Below are 23,077 nucleotides of genomic sequence, written 5' to 3'. Positions count from 1 at the left end.
GTGTAAGGGGGAAGTGAATCCGAGTTCATAGGTCGGTAAACCGGATGCTTATGACATTCACGTGTGGGAAAACATTGAGCATGGCATTCGAAATGTTAATTGTAATGGACAACGTTGTTTGAAGTCACTGGAATGTATATATTGTATCAGAGGAGCTAGAACGTATCATATATCGTCAGATATTGTAACAGTGTTTGAGAGTCGGAAAGGAGAAGTTTTCAGCGTTTACATTGTGTCAATATGAGTACGCAGAAAGAGGGGAAAAAGATGAAAAGACCACCAAGTGCAGCAACAGAAGAAGAGGAAATCAAAAGACAGAAACATGTTCATTTAGTAAAAGCGTTAGGTGAAGAGGATAAGTCGGTCAAGCTTCTTGAAGACATCGTTTTTGGCGCAGAGGACGAATTAGTTGAAAAACTTGTTGAGGTGGGTAACTTTTGTATATTGAACTTGTATGTTTGTCTAGTTGCTGACGTTGGTAAACTATGCGGTAACACAGTGACATATATGATGTAGTTCTGTTCCAGGACCGGGCGTATGCTGTCCCAGTTACAGTTGTTGTTTTAAACACTGTTATTGGTTTTGACTGGTTTGTAGGAGCAAGGGGGCTCGACCTTACTGGATGAAGATGAGTCCAGTGACTCGGAGGTCGAAAATGAGGCACGGCTCCAGGTTCCATCGGAGAGGAAAGCGGTTTGGGAAGATGAGGATGACGAGGCCGAGGAAGAGTAAGAATGTAGACTTTTCGGGCGTCATATGCACTGCTCAAAATTCGTTAACTGTTCCTTAAGACGCTGATTACACCTCGAGTCTGTTTACCTATTTATGGGGTAACACAATCAGGAAGTTGTGTGGACATTTGCATCTTTAAGATACTTGTTGTATGTGTGTATGGCTCTTTGTAACGCTTATCCGCCCAACGCTAAACATTCCTCTATGATGAATGATCGCATTGTGCAAAGCTGGAGAACGTAAACACATTGTTGGATTAGGGTTTTTTTCCAACTCACCTGTGAGATGAATACAAGACTCCCTGCAAGCATAAGTAGGTCACGAAGATACCAAGTATGTTCTGTTAACATATTAAGTGAGCCCATGTTATTAATTAAACACCTATTAATACATATAGGCAATAATGTAAACTTAACTCATAATAACTGATAAAAATACAATTCCCAGAGTGCCAGTTGTTTTTTGTTTGTTTGTTTGTCGGATTTAGCTCCACCATGGCTAAGGCTGAGAGCAAAACTTTAAATCTCTTGTTTCCCATTCATTAGGGTTGACATGACACATCGGTTTCGAAAAGATTTCATAAAGGGTGAAGCAGAGGTCAGAATGAACAAACAGAAGCTACAACTACGGTTGAAGGAACAGTAAGTGAGAATTATCATTTTTTTTAACTTCCTTACTCGCTGTGTTGCGGTGAAATTATTCTTAATGTTGCTGCAAACTGTTCATGGACAGGTTTCAGAAAGCAATGGGAGGCACACCATCGTGGGCAGAGACAAAAGTAAAGAAAAAGAAGAAAAAAGGTAAACACCTTTTCGTAAGATGTTTTTAACACCCTAAAGATTTCTCTTTTTTTTCCCATATGACACTGTCTGTTTTGTCCGGTTTCAACTGGCCGTCACTCCGGTTGTTATCACTGGAAAAAATAGCAACAGTTTAAAATTCATGCAGCAACCTGGGACTCAGCACAATATCAGATCAAATACTGTTGCCGTTGGCGATGAACCTCAGAGTTGCAGACTATTTACACTGTTTGATTTCCACGGTGCCCCTATAAGCAACAGAGTGACTTTGTTTTAAAGGGCATGAAGATGACGATGAAGATGACGATGACGATGATGACGACGACGACTTGCTCAAGAAGACCGGCAACTTCATCAGATCTTCTGACAGTTTGCCAAAGGGAACGATTAAGGTAGAACATATAGACAGAATAAGGCTTCGCTCTGGACTCCGCTCCATTTTAAACGGACACGTTTGAGACAGCAGACCAAAGTGTGTTGGTTTTTAAATTCTCGTAGTTCAAGAAATGCCTGAACGCCAACAACGACCGTCCGGGCGACGACCGGCTCAGCACGGTGCAGTTTCACCCTTCGGCTCAGGTCGTCATGACGGCAGGCCTGGATCACTCTATCTCACTCTTCCAGGTAGGCGCCCTCCTTTCACCAGACATTCTCTACAACACTCAACACTACTCACTGGAACAGACCAGAGATCTACATCTGATCGAAAGCTCTGATCATTTAAAAAAAAATATATATATATATATATATACACACACACACACACACACACATATACGTATATACGTATATATACACAAATATGTATGTATGTGTGTGTGTGTGTGTGTGTGTATGTATGTATGTATATATATATATGTGTGTGTGTGTGTGTGTGTGTGTATGTATATGTATATATATACTTCTTAAGTATGTGTTTGCCTGAGGAATTTTGTCATAGTTAAGAATTTTGTCATAGTAAAGTACCTCTCAAAGAGCTGAAACCCGTGTTTATCTGGATGGGCCCAGTACACATCCATGAGAATATAATCAGTTAGGGTTAGTTCATTGTTAGTTTATTATAAAGTTTAACATTTGAGGAGAAAGAGAAGTAATAAAGACGTCTGGCAAATCTGGTGCAGACCTTTGAGGACCTGGTCACGTATCTTCATCGTAGCGTTGAGAGTCATCTCTGACTTCAGCTAAATTCGCTGCATGAGTTCATTCAGCTTGTTCAGCTTTGAAAAGATCAGAGACACTTGGCATTAATCTCACCTCATGTCTTTTCTCCTGTTTGTTGTTTTATAGGTCGATGGAAAGACGAACCCTAAGATTCAGAGCATACACCTGGAGAGGTTTCCCGTAAACAAGGCTTGTTTTACTGCTAATGGCGAACAAGTCGTCGCCACTGGAATAAGAAACAAGCTTTTTTACATCTACGACATGATGGAGGGCAAAATTATCCCCGTGCCTACGGTCAGAGGTGAGAAGCAACCAGAGGCTTTGAGCTGTCCTGAGAACAGCGCTTAGTGTGACTTGCGCTGGCATGCTAACTGTGATCGCGCTGCTAGCCAACTTAAAGGCTGTGTACCACTCCTCTTCATTATCGTACGCCATGCACAACTTTTTCATGACCAAAGTCACGACCCAGCGTTTTTCAGTTCCGGTCCTGGATGTCTGAAATCTGATTGGTTCTCATATTTTTCTTTTTAAAAAAAAAAAAAAATGGTGGGGGCCAGATTCCAGCCTGATATGAGGAACTCTGTAAAGAACTGTTTCACTTAAGCTTATGCTAACTTGCTATGCTAGATTTTTCTCATCTCTGTAACATGTTGGAATGATGTGTGCAGTATGGCATGTCTGCTTGTGCCGGTGCCAGCCTATCTCATCTCCCGTGTCTGCTTTTCGTTGGGCAACGCGTACGATTTTGCAACGTCCCTTTCGGCTGCTTTTCAAAGTTTACATCGAGTGAACGAAACGCCATAGATTTACGTCTGAAACACACATAGAACAGCGTTTTCATTGGAAGATTTTCATTGAATACATTTCTCCCCTTTTTTTCTCTTCCTTGTTAAACTTTAGTAAGCTTTTTCTGGTTGGTAACACTGTGTGTGTGTGTGTGTGTGTAGGGCTCGATGAACAGAGAGTGAAAGAGTTTGAAGTGTCGCCAGTGGGCGATTTTCTCCTCCTCACTGGCTCCTCCGGTTCACTCCACCTCATGACCATGAAGGTAAAAATCCAGCACTGAAACTAAACAGCTGTGGACACCACCACATAAATATTCACTCAAAATAACTGTGAGTGACACAATAACAGTCCTGCATTACAGCGGTTAACGTTCTGTTATTATAATTACGTTCATGTTCAGTGATGTCATGATGATGGGTTATTAGTTAAGTAATCATACGGTCACTTAACTAAAATAAACATAATTTGTAGTAAATCACTTGTAGTGGAATCATTTGCAATGTGCAGTTGTGTAATGTGAATTGAGTTTTTCTTTTAAGCTTTTGACGTTTGAGGTCCGGTTCTGCGTCTATAATGCATACAGACAGGGAGTGTTGGGAGGTCTCTCAGTTTGAGCAGTGGTCTTGACTCCGTCACGCGGAGAACGATGACCTTGATTGGTTCTTCTCTTTCCAGACTAAAGAGGTGGTGAAAAGCATGAAGGTCAGCGGCTCTGTGTGTGGGGCAGCGTTCAGTGCTGACGGCAGTAAAATCTTCACTAACTCCGGTGAGTGAAAGTGAACTGAGGTGATAACGGCTCCAGATTTGTTCTGCCTCTGTGTTCTAGAATGGGATTTTTGATATCTTCTCTAGAAAATCCATGTTGTTTAAAGATTGTGTCTGGTTGTGTAGTAAATAATGTGCATGTAAGTTTATGTACATTTAAAAAAAAAGTTATGTGCTGTATGTTGTTGTGTTTGCACGTATAGATAGTGTGTGTGTGTGTATCAGTGTTGTTGTGTGAGTATCTTGGTTTGAATTCAGAGGTGTGTGAGCTGTGGAAATGTTATTGAACTTATATTCCAAAAAAAAAATGTATAACTGAGCCACAATAAGTCACAAAGATCTAACATGGCTTCTTTTATGCCCCTAGTGCAGTTTTAAAGTGGTGTGTGTGTGTGTGTCTTGCAGAGGAAGGTAACGTGTATATCTGGGATGTGAGAAGCAGTAGATGTTTGAACAAGTTTATGGATGACGGCTGTGTGAAGGGTACATCCATCGCCGTGTCCAGAGACGGCCAGTACCTGGCCTGTGGGTAAGAAACCGTCATTTCCGTTCAAAGGGGATTGGGTTCATTCCTCCGGTTTAAACGGGATCTGGTTCAGCCCTTTGGTTTTGTGTTTGGCAGAGAACTTCATCCTCACATAAGGACCAGACACAGATACATAAAGCATCAAAATCAGGCCTGACGATTCACTAACGTAAATATACACACAGCACGGGTGAAGTGACCAGGGTGAGAACACTGGCTTTGATGCCATGTGTGAATTTTCACAGGAAGCCTGCATCCACCAATGCAGACGCGGATTTCACGACTTCTACAGTACCAACATTTAAAAGAAAATAAAAAAGAAAGTACTACAGTATATTTAGAAAGCATACAAATGTCAATGGGGAATACTGTGTGGTACACAATAACAGTCCTCTGATTGGCTACACAATAACAGTCCTCTGATTGGCCAGGGCTCGTTCCTGCTATCGAGCGCATCATCTTAATACTAACATGACCTGCAGAAACAATAGGAGTTTCCTCTTAAGGATTCTTATCTTTACAAAACAGTTTAATGCATCTTTGGCAAACTCCCAGAAGATCCCTCAAATGTCTATGATGTTTCGTGTGATGAAAAATGTTATTGGGGTTTTTTGTGTGTGTGTTTTTGTAAGCAGTTCGGTGAATAAGACTGAGGAAACTGTAGGATGTTTTTGTTTGTGTGTGATCATTTATTTGAAGAAAGGGAATTCAGAACATAATTCTGTCTCAACTCATTGTAGTGGATAATAAATCAATCACTGTTTTTTTTTTTTTTGAGGCCTTTAAAATCCTGCCCCTGATGGGTGTTTGAACTGAACTTAGGCCTGTCTTTTCAGTGACGGTCAAGAAATGTAGTCACTTCTCATGTCCAATAAGAAAAACCTTAGCCTTGAGTTGCTTTATAGCCATCCAACTAAACTCTTCAGGTTTACTTGTCTCGTGATGGCAAAATGAACCTTACAGACACACTGAAGATTACAGACACACTCCACTACATAACAGTTTGATTGGCTGCAATGCTAGATCCCAGTCTGATGTCATAACAGTGTGACTGGCTCCATGCTAGATCCCAGTCTGGTGTCATAACAGTGTGATTGGCTCCATGCTAGATCCCAGTCTGATGACATAACAGTGTGACTGGCTCCGTGCTAGATCCCAGTCTGGTGTCATAACAGTGTGATTGGCTCCGTGCCAGATCCCAGTCTGGTCTCATAACAGTGTGACTGGCTCCGTGCTAGATCCCAGTCTGCTGTCATAACAGTGTGACTGGCTCCGTGCTAGATCCCAGTCTGGTGTCATAACAGTGTGATTGGCTCCGTGCTAGATCCCAGTCTGGTGTGGTGAACGTATACTCCCAGAAGGACTGTATGCAGAGCGTGGAGCCCAAACCCCTGAAGGCCATCATGAATCTGGTCACGGCTGCCACCTCTCTACGCTTCAACCCCACGTCGGAAATCCTAGCCATCGCCTCGAGAGCCGACGATGAGGCAAACCGACTGGTGAGTGCCAACATTACGCTTATTTACACGTGTTTTTGTTTTATGGTTTTTTTTGTTTATATTGATCTCTGTGAGCGACGAGTATCTCTCTCTCTCTCTCTCTCTGTGCCTCTCTCTCTCTCTCTCTCTGTCCCCAGGTTCACATTCCCAGTTTCACCGTCTTCTCCAACTTCCCACAATTCCGAAGGAAGACCATCTACCGCCCCTTCTGTCTGGACTTTTCGCCAAACAGTGGTTTCTACTCGATAGCTAACAACAAGGGCAAGGCCCTGCTCTTCAGGTAAAAATCACATTTAGATTTTTTGTCATCTTTTCCATGTAAGGAGGTATTGGAGAAAGTTTCATTCACCAAAGTCTTTTGAGGGTAGAATAATTTAAATGTGTAACTGAGGTGCGTTTTAGCTGCTATTCAATGCTTGTTACAGTATTACTTAAAGTCCCCCCCCCCCCCCTCTCTCTTTTCTCAATCTATTCAGGCTGCTTCATTACAACGATTTCTGAAGATGGACATGAAACCAAAAAACTTTTTTTTTTTTTTTTTTTGTAAATGTCTAATAAAAAGATTTTTGGACAAGACAACTGTCTTATTTCTCTTGAATATTTTGTTAGGCTATTGTGTGTTGGACCTTTTTATGTGTGCACAGTCAGTTCTGTGTTTGTGTGACACAGATAATGTAGCTGTTGGCTCCATCGACTGTGTTTTATGCCTGTACTCAAAAGACACACAAGACATTCTGCAAATTTCAGTAGGTATAAGTTATATTCACTGACCATAGAGGATTTAATTAATGTTTACTATTATAATAATAATTATGCTAACAATATCAGCATAGCATCTTCACTGTAAACTGATGCTGTTTTGAGAGGGGTTTAAGAACTGACACTTCCTTTAGCGTGACCTTCACAGACGTCCTCTTTCTGCTTTAACAATGGCCCTTCTCACATGATTAACTGTAAGTGTTTAATTCAAAGAAGTAGTTGAAATCTGTTCTAGGAAATGAATATTTCAGGATATTAATGTTAACGATAAGAGATCAAGCAAAGAATGGCAGCATTCCACCCTGTCAAGACTGTGTGAACCACAACAGAGTTCAGACAGTGTCTGAACACATTCACCATGTGTCAACATATTCACCATGTGACGACATATTCACCATGTGACGACATATTCACCATGTGTCGACATATTTGTAGACTGTCACTGTCATTGAGGTTCTTTAGAACAATTAAAATGTTTCTTTTGTTTCTTTCTTTGTTTTTTTTTTTGGTTTGTCATTTTGTCATGACACTTCGTGGATCTGATCTGAAAATAAAAGAATGAACGGTTATCTGAGGTAAAAAGTCTGAGAAAAGAGAGTAAGTGATTGGCAAAAGTGGATGCAAAGGGGGACTTCAAAATGTGAAAAGATTAAATTCATCCTTGTGGAGAGATGATTTTTGAAGATTTACAGTTATACAGACCCTAGACTGTATTGATATTTTAATGAACACAGATTTCGGGGTCTATAACTAGTAACAGCTGGACCATAAGCGGTGCTGAATCATCATTTGTCAGGGTACGCAACTAAAGCATTGTAGCTTTCGGATCTGACGTATACGTTTGACATTTTCAGTCGGTCATTCATAAATCTTTTGTCCTCAAGTCAGCTCTAACATTCATACGCACAAAAACGCGCGCGTGCGCTCGCGCGTAGAAGCGCTGACGTAGAATCCGCGGTGTTTTCAGCTAGTGAGACTCACTCTACCGCTTGGAAGGCGGTGGCCAAACCCAGTCAACACGCCCGACACCTTAAAACAGACAGAAGCATAAACCTGTGTAACTGGATAGGATGTCCCAGTCACAGTAGGACGACTGGCGAGACAAGACGAGCACCTGCAGACTTGCAAGCCGTTGGTCTAATTTTCAAGTGACTGGATCTTCACGGATCGGGCAAAAAAGACAGGCGAGGCATCTCAAAGGGTAAGCGTGTAAGGAGAATCTGAAAGATGACAGATTTGTACTTTGAAACGAAAATCATGAATAAACATTGTATTTCTATATTTTTGTTTCTTTTCTCTGATCGGATCTTAGGGAAAATATAGAGATCTTACTCTTTAAGGGTACGGATTTTTGGATTCTGCTAATGAATATTTAAAAAAAAAAAAAAGACTTTGCTCCGCAGAAACAACGGCAACTGAAAAGTTATAAATTAGACATGTTTTAAATGAGACACTTGTTTGTTTTAACACTTCTGCACCGTCAACAATGAGGTCCCTTGTCACAGCATTTTCGTAAAGAAGTTATCATTCATTGTCACTTGCATCATATCATGGTCCAGAACTGGTTTAGCGAGTCATTAAACTCTGTGAATGTAACTGTTATACGTAACAAAAATACAGCGATATTATTTTTATTCCTACTGACATAGGCGAGGCATTTGACAGTGGTAGAAATATGTGATGGTAATGTTAGCTGAAAAACTGGTCTGATTTAAGTATAGGCTATTACTGAAATTTATGTAGCATTCAATTTTTACAAATTATCTTGAATCATGTTTCAGTGCATTCAGCGCATATGTTATTATATTAGATACAGCCATTTGAGTCGTATTCCGTTTGTGTTTGTAGATTCTAGCAGGTTTTGAAAGCGTTCTGAGCAGTAATATCAATATATTAGTGAATTTTAAAAGGCAAATTATTCCTGATGTTTGTTATTTAATTTAGGATATTTCACGTTATTTGTTAAAATAACCTATACTGTTGAATCGAGCATGAAGACGGTTGAAACGAAAATGAATGTCGCTTACCTACGTGGGGTTCTACAGCGTGCGTGTCATTTTTGCCACAGAACGAGTGATTAATACGACCTACATATGTCTGGTTTTAAAGGTGTTTTGAGATTTTTCCATAATACAAGTGAGTGAAGAACGGGGAGGGGGGTCGGGAGGGCGTGATTGTCAGCTCGACTGAGCACAATATTATTTTAAAGATTATAGTATTATTTATATAATTATGGTGTGTTCAATAAGGAATAATATAACGCCTATTTAGGTTAGATCGGGTTAGATCAGAATACTGTAGTCACTTATACTGGATGTAGGCCTACAAATTAAGGCGCAGTTTAATTTTATGATTTTCAAAGACAAATGTAATTCAACTGCAAGTATGGTCTGTGTGGTAAGACTAACTGTGGCCTGAAATATTCAAATATGATAGAATAATTTTTTATTCCGTTATCTGAAAGCAAGTCTCGCAAAAAAAGAAAAAAAAAATATATATACATATATATATATATATATATATATATATACAAAGCCCAACACCGGCCTACTTTGTCGGAGAGCTGTTTTTGCATCTTGATTCAGTCGGGCGGTAGGATGGCTCTTGGGGTAGTGACAATTGAGCGCGTGTGGAAAAGAGAAGACCTACTTTAGGTATGTAACTATCTTTGAAGATAATTTACTGTACCGTAACGAAATGAGTGGCATGCACACAAACTTTTACAAACGCAGCCAAACACGGAACAATGAGGGATCGGTTATTTTCCATGATCCCAAAACTTTCCCACGTGCGCGTGAGCATACAGTCTCATGTTATCGTAGACGTAAACGCCAAGAAAAAAAAGAGATCGTGGAAAAATGAAGAAAATGTAGACCAAAGAAATTAAGAGAATAGACTGTAAACTGTAAACCTCTCTTACGTGTGTATGTGTGCACGCGTGCATGCATGCATGAGTGTACGCATGAGAAAACGCACAAAAAAGCAAACAACTGATTTGCTTGTAGTGGGTCCTTTAAACAGATTTACGGATTCATTTGTGTTTAGTTGATCATGGAGGAACAGAGGGGCTACAAAGATACAAACTGAGGGTTTATAAAACCGTTTGACACGTTTGAACAGAACATGTTATAAGCAAAGCAGTCAGTCAGTTCAGAAAAAAAGAAGTACTAAAATGATTTACACAAATAGAGATATCATATAATGCTTGTCAAGAACACTGCACCTCAATTTAGTGCCTTTCATGACTCCACTGAATAACTAATTCACGTGAAAGGTGATACATATGTATATATATATATATATATTGCCCTCTGTGGACATACTGAGTCAGCGTAACCCTGCAGAAATGTAGAAATAAGGCCTTAAATTGTATGTATCGTATAATTAAACATTTGCACCACTTATTGCTTGCGGACGTGGTAAAGGGGCAAAGGGGGCACGTCAAAAACCTCAGATAAAAAAAGACAGACTTTAGTGCTCGGTGTACTCGCTTAAATGTTAGTGTTGTATTCTTTCACCGACTGTACTGTTTACGGGAACAAGGTGCAGGACACGCACGGAACAGACTCGTTGCTTCAGTGGAATGCAGTTGAGAAATCACCCACATACACACACACACACATACATCTGCACTGTCATGGAATTCTGTTCGACCGGCCGGGCAACATTCTGAAAAAAAAAAAATGAAAAACACACACGCACAAACACACATAAAGAAAACTGATGGAACAGATGTCATTTTGTTTGTTTGTTAACGTGGAGAGAATTTATGGGACGGACCACTTAAAAATAACTTCCTTATCATTACTTGCAAACTCGGTTCCCTTTGAAGAGACTTTTTTTGCGATTGGTCATGAGACCACAAACACGTTGTAGGTGTCGTTAGGTATTTTCTCCGAATTGCCTTCTTACATAATGATCTCGGAAACGTATTTTTCACCCACATGTGTACGCCTCAGGAATTGCTGTACCCAACGTGTGTCAGTCTATGATGTTCTTTCTCCAAGTGTTTCCTAATTATTCTCCAAGTAATCAGATATATTAGGTGTGAACCGAAGTGCTTGACTGTCTTTATTATGGTTTTGATTATCAGTCAAAGAGCTAAAACAACTTAAATTAAGCCTAACCACAACTCAAACCTGAGTCATTCACAGGTACGCATGTGTATATGGCTATTTTTCACAGGTAGGACAGATTGTCAGAACACTGTTCCAAGGCCATAATGTAAATGTCATTTAAAACAAAAAAAAAACATTGTCCGGGGAATGGGTGTAGAGTCAGTGTTCAATACAGACCTTTTAAATCTTTAAGAGTCAAGGGTTGTGATGAGGAGTCATTGACTGACTGATTGATTATATGGAACGCAGTGTGATATCGTTGTATTTTTCTTAACAGGAGTCTTCAGCTCCACTGCTAATAAGTTAAACCGTTGGTAATTCCAGTTATAGTTCTGGATACCACTAACACTGCACAGTTAGTTGGAAAGACTAGCGCAGACACAAATCAACGAGGCAGAAGGAGATGATTAAGCCAGTTGAACAGGGTGTGTTAGAGATGCGTGAGAACATAAACACGAATTCAAAGGCCTGAAACTGGGGAAAAACTTGTTTGAGCTACCAAAAGGTCTGGCTTCAGTATCACCCATATCTTTGAAGCTGAGCATGTTGAACTAGTTGCCTCTCTCTTGATCCTTTGGTTTGGAATGTACCTCTATACCGTGTTTTTCCACAGCTTAGAGCAATGAGTTTGATAAATGTCTAAACAAGCATGTTCACACTTTTTTTTGGTTGTGAAATGGGAGCTTTAACTATGTTTAACTACAGAAAATTGTTTAATGTTTTAAAAACCTTGCAATAGCCTATGTCACGGGTGCTGAAATCACTGTTTCTCAAACTTTTTTTTTGTGGGGCAGAAAATCGCAATATTAACAAGAGAATCTACGAGTAGCTAAACGACAAGGTTTAGTTTAGACAGTCTAAGCAGACCTCAAAGATAAAGAGAGACAAGCGAGAGAGCATTCTCTCTAGAGCCTTTGTTGTTCTCAGTTCAGATTTACAGATTGAATTTTGTTAATGGGCTGAGTGACTTCAGCTGTAAGTGGCTCACCACACCCACCTCAAGCTTTATTGCACAACTGCAGAAACACTGTGTGCAGGTGAAAGGTAAATCCTTCATTATTTAGTCCTGTGTGATGATTCAAAAACAATTCAGTCGATGTAACACGTATATTAAGTTATGGTCTCAGTGTTGCACTAAGTTCAGAATAGTTAATTGAGTTTTTTTAATGTGAAATTTGCCTATAATATTGGCAAGCATATTTGGCTAGATTACATAGAGTCATGTAAATATGTTATCTTCAGTGATGTACAAGTTTTCTTCGAACTGCCTCAGGGCTAACGCAAATGTAAATGGGCGATTTGTCTGGTTTTGTTCCAGGATCTCCCTGACCTCAAGCCCAAGATGGCAGAACTCAACTCTGAGCTATTCACCGAGCAAGAGCTCACCTGTTCAATCTGCTTAGACCTGTTTACCGACCCGGTTTCCACGCCGTGCGGCCACAACTTTTGCCAGGGCTGTATTGGGGGCTACTGGGCCTCCAGCCGGGTTTGCACCTGCCCGCTCTGCAAAAGGGTCTTCGAGGAGCGTCCGGAGCTCAGCATCAACCGCGTCTTCGCCCACATCGCCCAGAAGTACAAGGAGATGCGTTACGGGGCTCCGCCTCCCGTGAAACCCCGACAAAGATCCATCCCCGGCGGCGTGGCTCCCCCGGCGATGCCGCAGGAAGACGAGATCATGTGTGACGTGTGCACGGGCAGGAAGGAGAAAGCCGTCAGTTCCTGTCTGACCTGCACGGCCTCGTACTGCGAGACCCACGTGCTGCCCCATCACCAGACGCCCTTCTACTCCTCTCATCGCCTGCTGGACCCGAAGGAGGCCCTGCGCGGCCGCACCTGCCCGGAACACGGGCGGCTCCTGGAGGTATACTGCCGCACCGACGAGAAGTGTATCTGCGCCATCTGCGTTCTGGAGGAGCATCGCACCCACAGCACGGTGTCTGTGCAGACCGAGCGCGTTCTCAAACAGGTCAGCATGTTCGTATCACTGAGCTCGACGTTTGTTTGTTTTGAGCTTGACCACACATCAACCGTGTAAACGTGGTTAAGAATTAATGAGGTGAAAGCAGCAAGATTCGAAGGGTTTCAGGGCACCGTGGTGGGACGTCAAAGTAATGTTGAAATGCAGACGCTGCAAAGCAGATTTTATCTGCAGAAAGCTGGCTGAAAAGTATCACCCAAACGACAGGCAGTTTTGTCGAAAAATTGCAAACAAGAACTTCAAGCAATCACTGTGCATAAAAAGAGAATAACATGACTTGTTATTCATCCACACGTTCAGATTTACATGGATTGTGGAAAAGAGAACCGTGGAATGTTGTAAATGAATAAAGAGGGACTAAGTGATTTGAAACAAATGCACCAACATCTATTCTCCTTTTTGCAGAGGCTCCTTGGAAAAACAGAACTGGACATTCAGACAGCGATTGAGAGAAAAAATATTCGCCTGGCTGAGCTGAAGGGCAAGCTACAAACCCTCAGGGTAAGCAGAGAACACGATGCAAGTGTTTCTCCCAGTTTGAGATGACCACTTCTAACTTGACCGACCTCTCTCTCTCTCTTCAGAACTATGCTCAGGCCGAGCTGTCCGAGGTGGAGCAGGTCTTGACGGACGTGCTTCGCTCGGTGGAGCGAATTCGCGGGGAGCTGGTGGACGGGATCGAGGAGAAGCGAGATTCGGTCATCAGTCGCGGAGAGCGGCTGGCGACCCATCTGGAATCCGGGCTGGAACAGCTTCAGGAGCGCAGGGCTCGACTGGCGGCTCAGGCTACGTCGGACGACCACATCGGCTTCCTTCAGGTACAGAGACTGTGCGTGCGGTAGATTTGCCACGAAAAAGGGCGGAAATGCGTCCGCCTTGAAGGAACATCTGTCCCAGTGTCCGTGATGGTGGTAAATGAGAGAAGCTGAAATAAACAGGGACTGTGGCAGTGTAGAAATTCAGTTGTGGTTCAGAGCTTTCACCGTGCTCTGTTAAGGCAATGACCATAGTGATTTAGGATGACGGCTCTGAAAAGTCAGACAAAGATGTTTTTAGTAGTGCCAGTTTAGTAAGAGAAGTCTCCAAAGTTTATGTACTCTCGTGATCCACGTTACTGAAACTAGGTTTTCAGATGGCAGGTCAGGTACGTATGTTAATATTTTAAAACACGGCTGGTGGCAGACATGTGAATTTCACACTTTATCGTAATATATCCAAAATCAAACTTTTATACGCTTGTAGATCACTCCTTTTGAAAAGCGAAATATCTCATTCTTTATCACTGAAAAGGTGTTGCGAAAGGAAGCTTCATTGTTTTTTGTTTTTCCTGATCCCACCATACAGAGCTTTGAAGCGGCCAACACCCCCATTCCAGAGATGGAAACGCTCAGGGAGGACGCGGAGGCCGAGCTGGAGCTGCACTTCTCCCTGGGGGAGGTGAAAGCCGCTCTTGGGGAGGTCCGTGAAAAACTGGACGACATACGCATGGGGGAGGTACACTACAGACACTCAGGTGTGTGTATGCCAGTGTTGATTTTTCGAACGCTTTGCTAGGACCATGGAATACATTTGAGCTATTTTGTTTGTTTGTTTGCTACATTTTTTTTGTTTGCTACTTTTTTTTGTTGTTGTTTGCTGGTGCCCCAAAGAGGCGGACGTAAAAAGAATGATAGAAATGATAGAAAATGAAAGAAAAATATTGGCTACAGGTAGCATCAAAATACTGCTGTCATTGTGACACAAGGATTATCCAATGTGAAAGGAGTTCAGAGTTTATTCAGGATCTTACGTACACACAGACCTCTTGCTTAATCCAGATTCTTTTGGTAGCTGCATTCCGACATCTGACACAGATAATTTGACAAGGTACAATGCCCACATTTCCATTTTGCAAAAAGGAGGAAACCTTTTCTTAGACAGATCAAGTGTATAAACATGATAAACCATATATAAATAATTGTATAAACAAGAACAAATTTAGAACCCTTTTATATCAAAGCTACACCTTCATAGTTACATCAAATACAACCTTCCAGAGGGAGAACATCCCAGGCAAGCTTTAGTCATAATGGGTCTTTGCTTATCTCCAATACCAGTACACCAAAAAGGGTTTTTTCCACAAAACAGGATTTAACTTCAAACCCTCCAATAGGATAAGAGCTAAGGAACGTTCCTATTGGACAGTTTTCTGTTTTAGTTGAAGTTATTTGGTGAAATGAGAGAACCCTTCTTCATGGTACACTCACTTGATTTCAAAGAGAAATAACCAGCAAGCTCTTGGTTAATTTAATCATAATCTCTAGTGTTGGAACCGAACAGATTTATAAAGAATGTGTGTTGGACTGGGCTGAGATTTCCAGAGTTGAAGAATTGGTGTGAACACCTTTTTCAGTTACGTCATTACCGGAGAGCGAGAGCATGATGAGCGTTCGTTCACTAAGGAGGCGGGAATTCTCGCTGAGGGGTACGTTCACTACTTCACAAGGGACCTCCCACAAGGAGAAACGCACACATACAGAGAGACACACACGCACACACATCTGTACAAGACAATAGTTTATCAAATCACCAAATCTACCAAATCCACAGCATATGGTAACAGTTTGTACCTTTGTCTGTGGATTGATTAAAAACAGTTGGAGGTATTAAATGTCTGAGACTTAGAAGTGATTCAGTTTGAGTAGTTACAAAAGAATGATCGTTGTCTTAGAACTTGAATTAAAACCCCATGTTCCTTTTCATTGCAGATCTGAGAAAATTAAAAACAGGATCTTGTAAGTATATTTTCAGTGTTTTTCATGTTTTAGTGAATTAGGAGACCAGAGTCCGGGGTCATCTTTCTCAAAGACCATTTATTTACTTATTTATTTACTTATTTATTAAATTTATTCAGTTGAACAGTTTGACTTATTGCAACCCCTTGAGGGAGATGACATCCTGTGACTAACGCACATGAAACATGAAACGGTTGATTGCTAATCTCACAACACGTTAGACATCGTTTTCAATCCTGCCTGTTGAATTCCTTGCTGTTGTTGCTGTCAAGTTAAAGCAAACCTGTTTTAGTCACCGTTCTGGAAACATTTAAGATGAATGATACCCTATCTGTAAAATATTCAGGCCAGTTCTTCAAAACTGTCACATGAGGGATTCTAAAAAAAAAAAAAAAGAGTTTCTGAATCCCTAAATCAATTATTAGTTGCAACTGGTGAATTATGTGATTAAATGTTCGTAATCCGAACATGCGCTATTCCCATGACTATGTAAAGTTTGATTACTAATCTTTTTGTTTTTTTTCTCTCAGCCTACAAAAAAGTGAGAGGTTATCTAGGTGAGTTGTATTTAGATTTATTTGTAATTTTTAAAAATAATTTAAATAATCAGATTTATCTTGAATAGTACGAAGAAGACTTCATTTTTGTTCACTTTGTTCATATCTTTTGATTGCTTGAACAAGCTTTCAGGAAATTGAAATAGGATTACAAATCAAAGTATTTCAGTTACTTTGCTTGATATCTGAATGGTTCCAACCAAAAATCCTCTGCCTCTCTGTTTATATACAAAACAGCCATCATGTAACTACACGCGACGGTATACAGTTCAGTTTTTTCTCACAATCTCACTTTAAAAAAACTGCGTCACTTCAAAGGATTTCTGTCCATTCATTTCAGTGGCATGCAGGGACATATCTACCCCAACATCTGGCCCGGGGCCAGCGATTTTGTTTTCCGTTGTTATACTAATAGTTCTCGTTTAGCTCATTGGTCTTGAGCAACAGTACTGGAGTTAACACATTCCAGCTAAAACTTTGCGCTATCACACCTGATGTAACATATCTACTGATTACTAAGTTCACAGTTTCTTCAGATAGGTAACTTGATAAGGTGCTCTCGCTAAAATGAGCTGGCTGGTGGTTTCCCAGAACCAAATATTAGAAACACTGATTTTGTTGAGGGGAGCAGCAGGGGGTAAATATGAGAAAAGAGGCTGAAACTGACCAGAGGCTTTTTTTTTTGGGGTGTTTCCCCTTTAGAGGACATAACTTTGAACCCAGTTACGGCCTACCCCTTCCTCATCCTCTCGGACGACAGGAAGCAGCTTAAACGCGGCGAGAAGCTGCAGTTCTTCAGGAACAGCGCCCAGCGCTTTGACGTCTGGTCCTGCGTACTGTCCAAAGAAAGTTTCTCCTCAGGCAGACACTACTGGGAGGTGAGTGAGTGAGAGTGAGTCAATGGGTAGGCGGACAGAACCTGGTCTCCATGATGGGTCTCTGTTCCAAACAACACATCGTTACTTATTAATGATGGCAGTTCGTAAAGCAATTGATTGCTATTGAGTTCAAAGTCAAGTGCTACAAACGTATTGGTCTGTTTCTTCTTTTTCCGTCTCACTCTCAGGTAAATGTGGGTGAGAACAAGGACTGGAAGTTGGGCGTGGTCTGCGATTCGGCCCAGAGGAAGGGTCTGTTTGACATGAGCCCTAGCAACGGTTACTACGCGCTGTGGTGGAGCGGGTCTCAGCTCCGCGCCCTCACGGCTCCGCCCCTAACCAAAGTCAAGGTCACGGGGAAGCTACGACGGGTCGGCATCTACCTGGACTGCGAGGAGGGTCAGGTGTCGTTCTACAACGCCAAGACGGGATCCGAGCTGTACTCTTTCTCCGGTCCCGAGTTCACCGAGAGAATGCTCCCCCTGTTCGGCACCGGCGACAAAGAAGTCCCATTGGTTTTAATGTCCACTCAGTTCGGTAGCATGCCAGAGTGAACGGAGAGAGAAAAACGGAAAACGAAAAAAAAAGCAACGGGGTCGAGGGATTTGACGGAGAAGGACTAGGAAGTCGGGCGTCGTGAGTAAACGTGAGTTTGGATAGGAAAAAAATTACAGCTTTGGATTCAAAGTAGTTTAAGTTAATATAGTATTTAATCATAAATTGCGTGAGTGGCAAACCTCGGGACAACATGTAGGGGTTTGGTGAGGGGCAAGACCGTTCAACCAGAGCACTGACTCATTCATCCAACATGTGTAGAGAGATATTTATACCACTTACAATCTAGTTTTCACCAAGTCACTGTGAAGACACTTTTTACCATCTGACACATTTCTCAAGGGGGGGGGGTGGTGGTGGTGGTGGCTTCCAACCCCCCCCCCCCCCCCAAAAAAAAACAAAAAAACAAACCCCATACATTCTTTATTTAGGGCCCTACAAATGACCTCGCTCGTTAAAAGATTCTCTAACTCGGAGATTCAGAGACTATGGAACATACACAAGTCATTCGGGACGGAGCCTGTGGTTGCACTGTGGTTATTGGAAATCGGTGAAAACTGATATCACTGAAAATATCTCCTATCTTGCAACTCACACTTAATGGTGAATGTTAAGGAGATGGAGAATGTAGAAGTTAGAGGGAAAAAAAAGTGTTTTGGAATGATCAACCACTGTTTTTTTTTGTTGTTTGTTTTGTTTTTTTATTATTATTGACACACATCTCACTCAAACTCTTCAGGTGTCTCTTCTGGAACAAAAATCAAGTTACCATTGGATGACACGACTCATCTGATTTTGGTTAAATCTTCTATTTATCGTTTTGCTCCTTGTGCAGAAACTTTAAAACCCGAATGATCTATTTATGCTGTCAAAATGTGTCAGAACCAAACAAAATACTTTTTATTTACATGTTTTTGAATGCTGACTGACTTACTGAGAGGTATTACGTCATTTAGCATTACAACTGCAATGTTTTGTCATTGTTTTTTTTAAAATATAAAATTGTTATTAAACTTATGAATTTTAAAAATAAAAGTGATTCAATGTCATTTGATGGTTGTTATACTGTTTTCTTAAGCTCAGACTCCCGAATGTGTTCACTTGGTGGCAGTAATAATTCTGATAGTACATTTTACAAATATAACTATATGGGAAAAAAATTGATTATTTTGCAGTACATAGTGTATATGTAATGTAAAATGTGTACTGCAAATATGCCATATAAGACATAGAAGTGTTGCATGATGGATGTTTACAGATCAGAGAGTACTTCAGTATGGATTTATTTAAATATTCATCAGTGTTTGTGCTTCAGTGTATAGTCCTTTTTAGATATTTACACTGAGTTTTATCTTTTAAATAAGAATGTATAAAAAAAAAAAAGTGAAGATTAACTCTGAAGATTGATGCATAGCATGACAATTCCATCCACTAGGGGGCACTATAGGAAATAAACTCCGATTCTGTCAGCCACTTGCTAACATGCAGATGTAATTCAGAGTCAGCTATGTCTGACATACTCCAAGTCCTTGCTGTCATCAGCAAAAACCAAAAGGTTTAATGTCTGTCAGCGAACCTTAAAATGTCAGTGGTCCTCCTACCCTCTAGATGGCTCTCTTTTGACCACTCATCCTATTAACCTGCTGAACTGCTATTTCCATAGTCAGTCTCATAAATTTCCAGCTGTTTTCTGGTGACATTGCCTTGAATTTTACACAATTATCATAGAGTAAAAGAAACATTAATATACTCATCAGAATGTTGCTTTTTGTGTAAGCATTCTTTTGCTGAGCTGAGCATAACCCAGGAGATCTGTGTATGTTTTTTTTTTAATTGGTGTGCTAAAAAACAATCAGGTTTTTAATTTACTTGGCCTGGCTTGGGATTTGAACGGTCTTGACTGTCGTCCTGTAAAAGAAATCCTTTGAAATGACTGATCTGTTAGACCCGGTGTACACTTCAAATCTCAAACATGACTATTTAATACACCTAACACCTGCTCTGACCTCAGATCAGCACTTAAGAGACTCAGAGTAAATGATTACTCTGCAAATCAGTTGTTACTTTGCAGCAGTGGAAAAAAACTGTGGGTTCATGATCCGTTTTCCCTTCCTAAATTACTAAATCATTTTTAAAATAACACGACACCATCACACCTCAGACGGCTAAACATGTGGCGTTACATAGATGTGGTTTTTGTAACACTGACTGAAACACATTTCAGAGGCCACCGATTGGGCAAAAAACTGATCCTAAATCAGCTGGCACACCTACCGCATTTCACACATATTTGGCACGTTTTTCATCCTTGTCATAGCATTGAGATACGCGGCTGTATGAGTGAGCACACATATATGTGTGTATATATATATATATATATATATATATATATATATATATATATATATATGACACTCACGCTTTGCTAGAATTGTTAAGTTTGCAAAGATCAATTCTATTTTATTTCTTATTCTGAACAACAAGCAAACTGGTTCTAAGGTCACATAACACTGATGTTTGATAGAGTATCATTACTCTAGAAAAACAAGAACATGGACCGAGTCTTCATGTTTTATGGCTCTGTGTATGTTTTGTGTGTGTGTGTGTGTGTGTGTGTGTGTGTGTGAGTGAGAAAGAAGAATCAGGAAATCATGAAAACAGAAGCCAGAGCAAATAAAAACGAACCCCATTGACTTTATTTAGTTAGTCATTTTACAGTAGTCACTCTTAAAGTAGCTGCCTTGAGTTTTTTTTTCTCTTTTTTTTTTCTCTCTCTCTTTTTCTCACTGTTTTGCTTTTCCTCATTGTTTTGATCAACACAATGGAAGAAACCATGACAACAGAATGAGAAAATTATTTAAAAAAAAAAAAAAGACAAAAAAAAAAGAAAGAAAAGAAAATGCCCCTGAACAAAGATTAAAAAAAAAAAACAAAAAACCAAAACAAAACAAAGGAATTTTGGCAAGAGATGATTATGACGTCTGTGATTCCAGCCCAGCGAATTTCTCTGGGTAAAATACAGTTTGGTTTAGACAACGCTATACACTTTTAACAATGAAGGGGGTTACTACACCAAAGCAGGGACAAGGGGTTCGGGCCCAAGTATCGGATGCCATTTTTGACAACGATGTCAGGAATACCTTTTCATTCCGCTAAATTCTGACATGTCATCACCCATAATCTCTCCAAACTATAGTGGTTGACGGTCTTATATCTGATATGTCGAATAATGCTAGATCGTAGATGACTGGACATTGACAAGAAAAAAAAACAAAAAAACCCGACGCTCCTCCAGATACTAGCAGGGGAGGTTGAGAACATGAATGTAGCCGGTTATTTATTTATTTATTTTTTGTGAACTAACCAAACCGCGCAAAAGGTCCTTTACTACTGTTTAATTCCGAAGTTGCTAATCAATTCTAATTCAATGATTATCAATTAAAAAAAACAAAAGAAAAAAAACAAAACAAAACAAAACCCTAATACTCCTTTTGGCCGATCAAGTCAATTGGTGTTTCTCCGAGATATAGAATAAACAGAGAATGAATCATTTACCCAAACCCAATCTGAAACAGAGTCTCTGTCTTGATTCTTCTGTGGTCAGTCAACCCAGACAGTAAGACAATCCCTACTGCGTCTGTTTTTTTTAAGTGTTGCATCCATATATATATATGAGACAATGCTTTATGGGTATTGTAGTCAGTGCACGCTGTGGGCATACAAATAACACGTTTAAGAAAAAAAGTCTGCCGTTTTTTGTTGTTGTTGTTGTTTTTTTGGCATCAAAAGATTAAAGAGCTTTCACATCAACGTCTGGACACTGGTCGGTACGTTTTCACGCTCGCGTTGAGCTTGAACAGAGGAAAATTAAAATTAAAAAGAAAAAAAAAAAAGTTTTGAAAGGTAATCGGATGAAACGGGACATGAAATCAGAAAAGGCGACAAAGACTGCCGAACCCAACCTGGATAAGTGTAAACTCAAACAAAAGAAAGACGACATAAACTCTGGCCCTGATAACAACTGTCAAAATACTAATGGTCTTAAACTTTGCATGATTGAGAGCAAGCTCATACACTCTATATAAATACGTCAAACTAGCAACCAGTCTGTGAGGGGACGGGAGTTACTAGAACAAGAATCTATTATTAAAGTAATAAATTTCACTCTGGGTAGCAAAGACAACTCTGACAACACAGGAGCTCTGACCAATACCTTGCGACCTGGATTTCAACCTTATGCTTATAGACCCAACCCAATCGCGCTCCCCCCACTGAAGTGTTGCTCATTTCGTGAGCCTTAGCGATAAAAGCATAAGTGTGAGGTTGGGTCGACTTAGGTCGGGGGGGGTGTACAACCACCACGACCTGCGGGAAACCCCAGCCTCTGAATGAGGCTTGAATGAAACACTGTTCTGAGTAATCCCCTCACGTCGATCTATCTTCTCTCCCCCGCCCCCCCCCCCCCCCCCACCCTCGCTTTTAAATTCCGTCAAACACACCGTCTCTAGAGCCATTCCAGTTCCACGATGTTTACTACCGTGAATTGTCCCAATACTGTCTATGAGGACAGAATCGAAGTCGTTTCCAGCTGGGCGCTGATTCAAATGAACAAGGGTTGGGATAAATCAGGAAAAAAACAAAAAAAACAAACAAACAAACAGGGAAACAAGCAGCAAGAAGAGGGACGTACATCCCAAATGCAACGTTTTTTTTTTTTTTCTCTCTGTGTCTCGGCGAACCGTCGGAGTACGATAATTGCTAATTCGTCTGAGCTGTTGATATAATACTGAACCGGAACTGGACACGATCCCACAGAATATCCTAATCCACACGAGACGGGCGCGTGCGGAAACCATAATCTGAGGGTTAAGCTGTAATCTGAATGCTATTTTTCACTGCATTTGGGAGACTCTTGTGAAACGACAGGAGCTCCCCCTGGTGGTGTGGTCCAATCCAAAAAAAAAAAAACAGGCCAAGAAGGCACCTTTTCAAGAGTGCTACCGTTTGACAGAGGCTAAGGGCCATACTAATCGCCTGTTAGCAGCTAGGACCGTCCTGATTCCATTTTGTGAGCAGCTCGATTCGGACTCTTGAATTCGCCTGAATCAACGTATTTAGCGAGTTTTAACCACGGGGCTTTCGAAAAGATTCGAAACCCACAGAAACCCTGGTTACTGTGGACGGATGTA

At 40.8% G+C, this 23,077-nt stretch overlaps 2 protein-coding genes across 3 annotated transcripts; both read left to right on the top strand.

Annotated features, from left to right (window-relative positions):
- Positions 1–68: 68 nt before the first annotated feature.
- On the top strand, positions 69–6,812 carry utp18 (UTP18 small subunit processome component). 2 transcript variants are annotated; one of them, XM_030793436.1, is made up of 14 exons: positions 69–426; positions 528–533; positions 598–728; positions 1,278–1,373; positions 1,465–1,532; positions 1,821–1,924; positions 2,031–2,156; positions 2,820–2,994; positions 3,641–3,741; positions 4,155–4,245; positions 4,650–4,773; positions 6,095–6,269; positions 6,407–6,549; positions 6,746–6,812. In XM_030793436.1, the coding sequence occupies exons 1-14, from the start codon at positions 241–243 to the stop codon at positions 6,768–6,770; spliced, it is 1,551 nt and encodes a 516-aa protein (XP_030649296.1). In that variant the 5' UTR covers positions 69–240; the 3' UTR covers positions 6,771–6,812. The 2 variants fall into 2 exon arrangements, with proteins under 2 accessions (XP_030649296.1, XP_030649295.1); XM_030793435.1 differs by lacking the exon at positions 528–533 and having other exon boundaries at positions 1,812–1,924.
- Positions 6,813–12,488: 5,676 nt separating this feature from the next.
- On the top strand, positions 12,489–17,887 carry btr30 (bloodthirsty-related gene family, member 30). The gene is made up of 9 exons (XM_030793254.1): positions 12,489–13,112; positions 13,530–13,625; positions 13,709–13,942; positions 14,469–14,637; positions 15,517–15,588; positions 15,872–15,898; positions 16,429–16,455; positions 17,158–17,333; positions 17,522–17,887. Exons 1-9 carry the CDS (start codon positions 12,489–12,491, stop codon positions 17,885–17,887), a joined length of 1,791 nt encoding a protein of 596 aa, XP_030649114.1.
- Positions 17,888–23,077: the final 5,190 nt, after the last annotated feature.

The sequence above is a fragment of the Chanos chanos genome, chromosome 16 (assembly GCF_902362185.1).
Source record: "Chanos chanos chromosome 16, fChaCha1.1, whole genome shotgun sequence".
NCBI classification, from domain to species: Eukaryota; Metazoa; Chordata; class Actinopteri; order Gonorynchiformes; family Chanidae; genus Chanos; species Chanos chanos.
The sequence above is the reverse complement of the archived record's forward strand: the minus strand, read 5'-3'. Positions and strand labels throughout refer to the sequence as shown.

Bases quoted from the DNA above. Each gene is read 5' to 3' on its own strand.
- utp18 (XM_030793435.1), top strand. From the start codon at position 241: ATGAGTACGCAGAAAGAGGGGAAAAAGATGAAAAGACCACCAAGTGCA. The intron at 2,157-2,819 runs GTAGGCGCCCTC...GTTGTTTTATAG, and splicing joins ACTCTATCTCACTCTTCCAG to GTCGATGGAAAGACGAACCC. The intron at 4,774-6,094 runs GTAAGAAACCGT...GCTCCGTGCTAG, and splicing joins GGCCAGTACCTGGCCTGTGG to ATCCCAGTCTGGTGTGGTGA.
- btr30 (XM_030793254.1), top strand. From the start codon at position 12,489: ATGGCAGAACTCAACTCTGAGCTATTCACCGAGCAAGAGCTCACCTGT. The intron at 16,456-17,157 runs GTGAGTTGTATT...TTTCCCCTTTAG, and splicing joins AAAAGTGAGAGGTTATCTAG to AGGACATAACTTTGAACCCA. The intron at 17,334-17,521 runs GTGAGTGAGTGA...TCTCACTCTCAG, and splicing joins CAGGCAGACACTACTGGGAG to GTAAATGTGGGTGAGAACAA.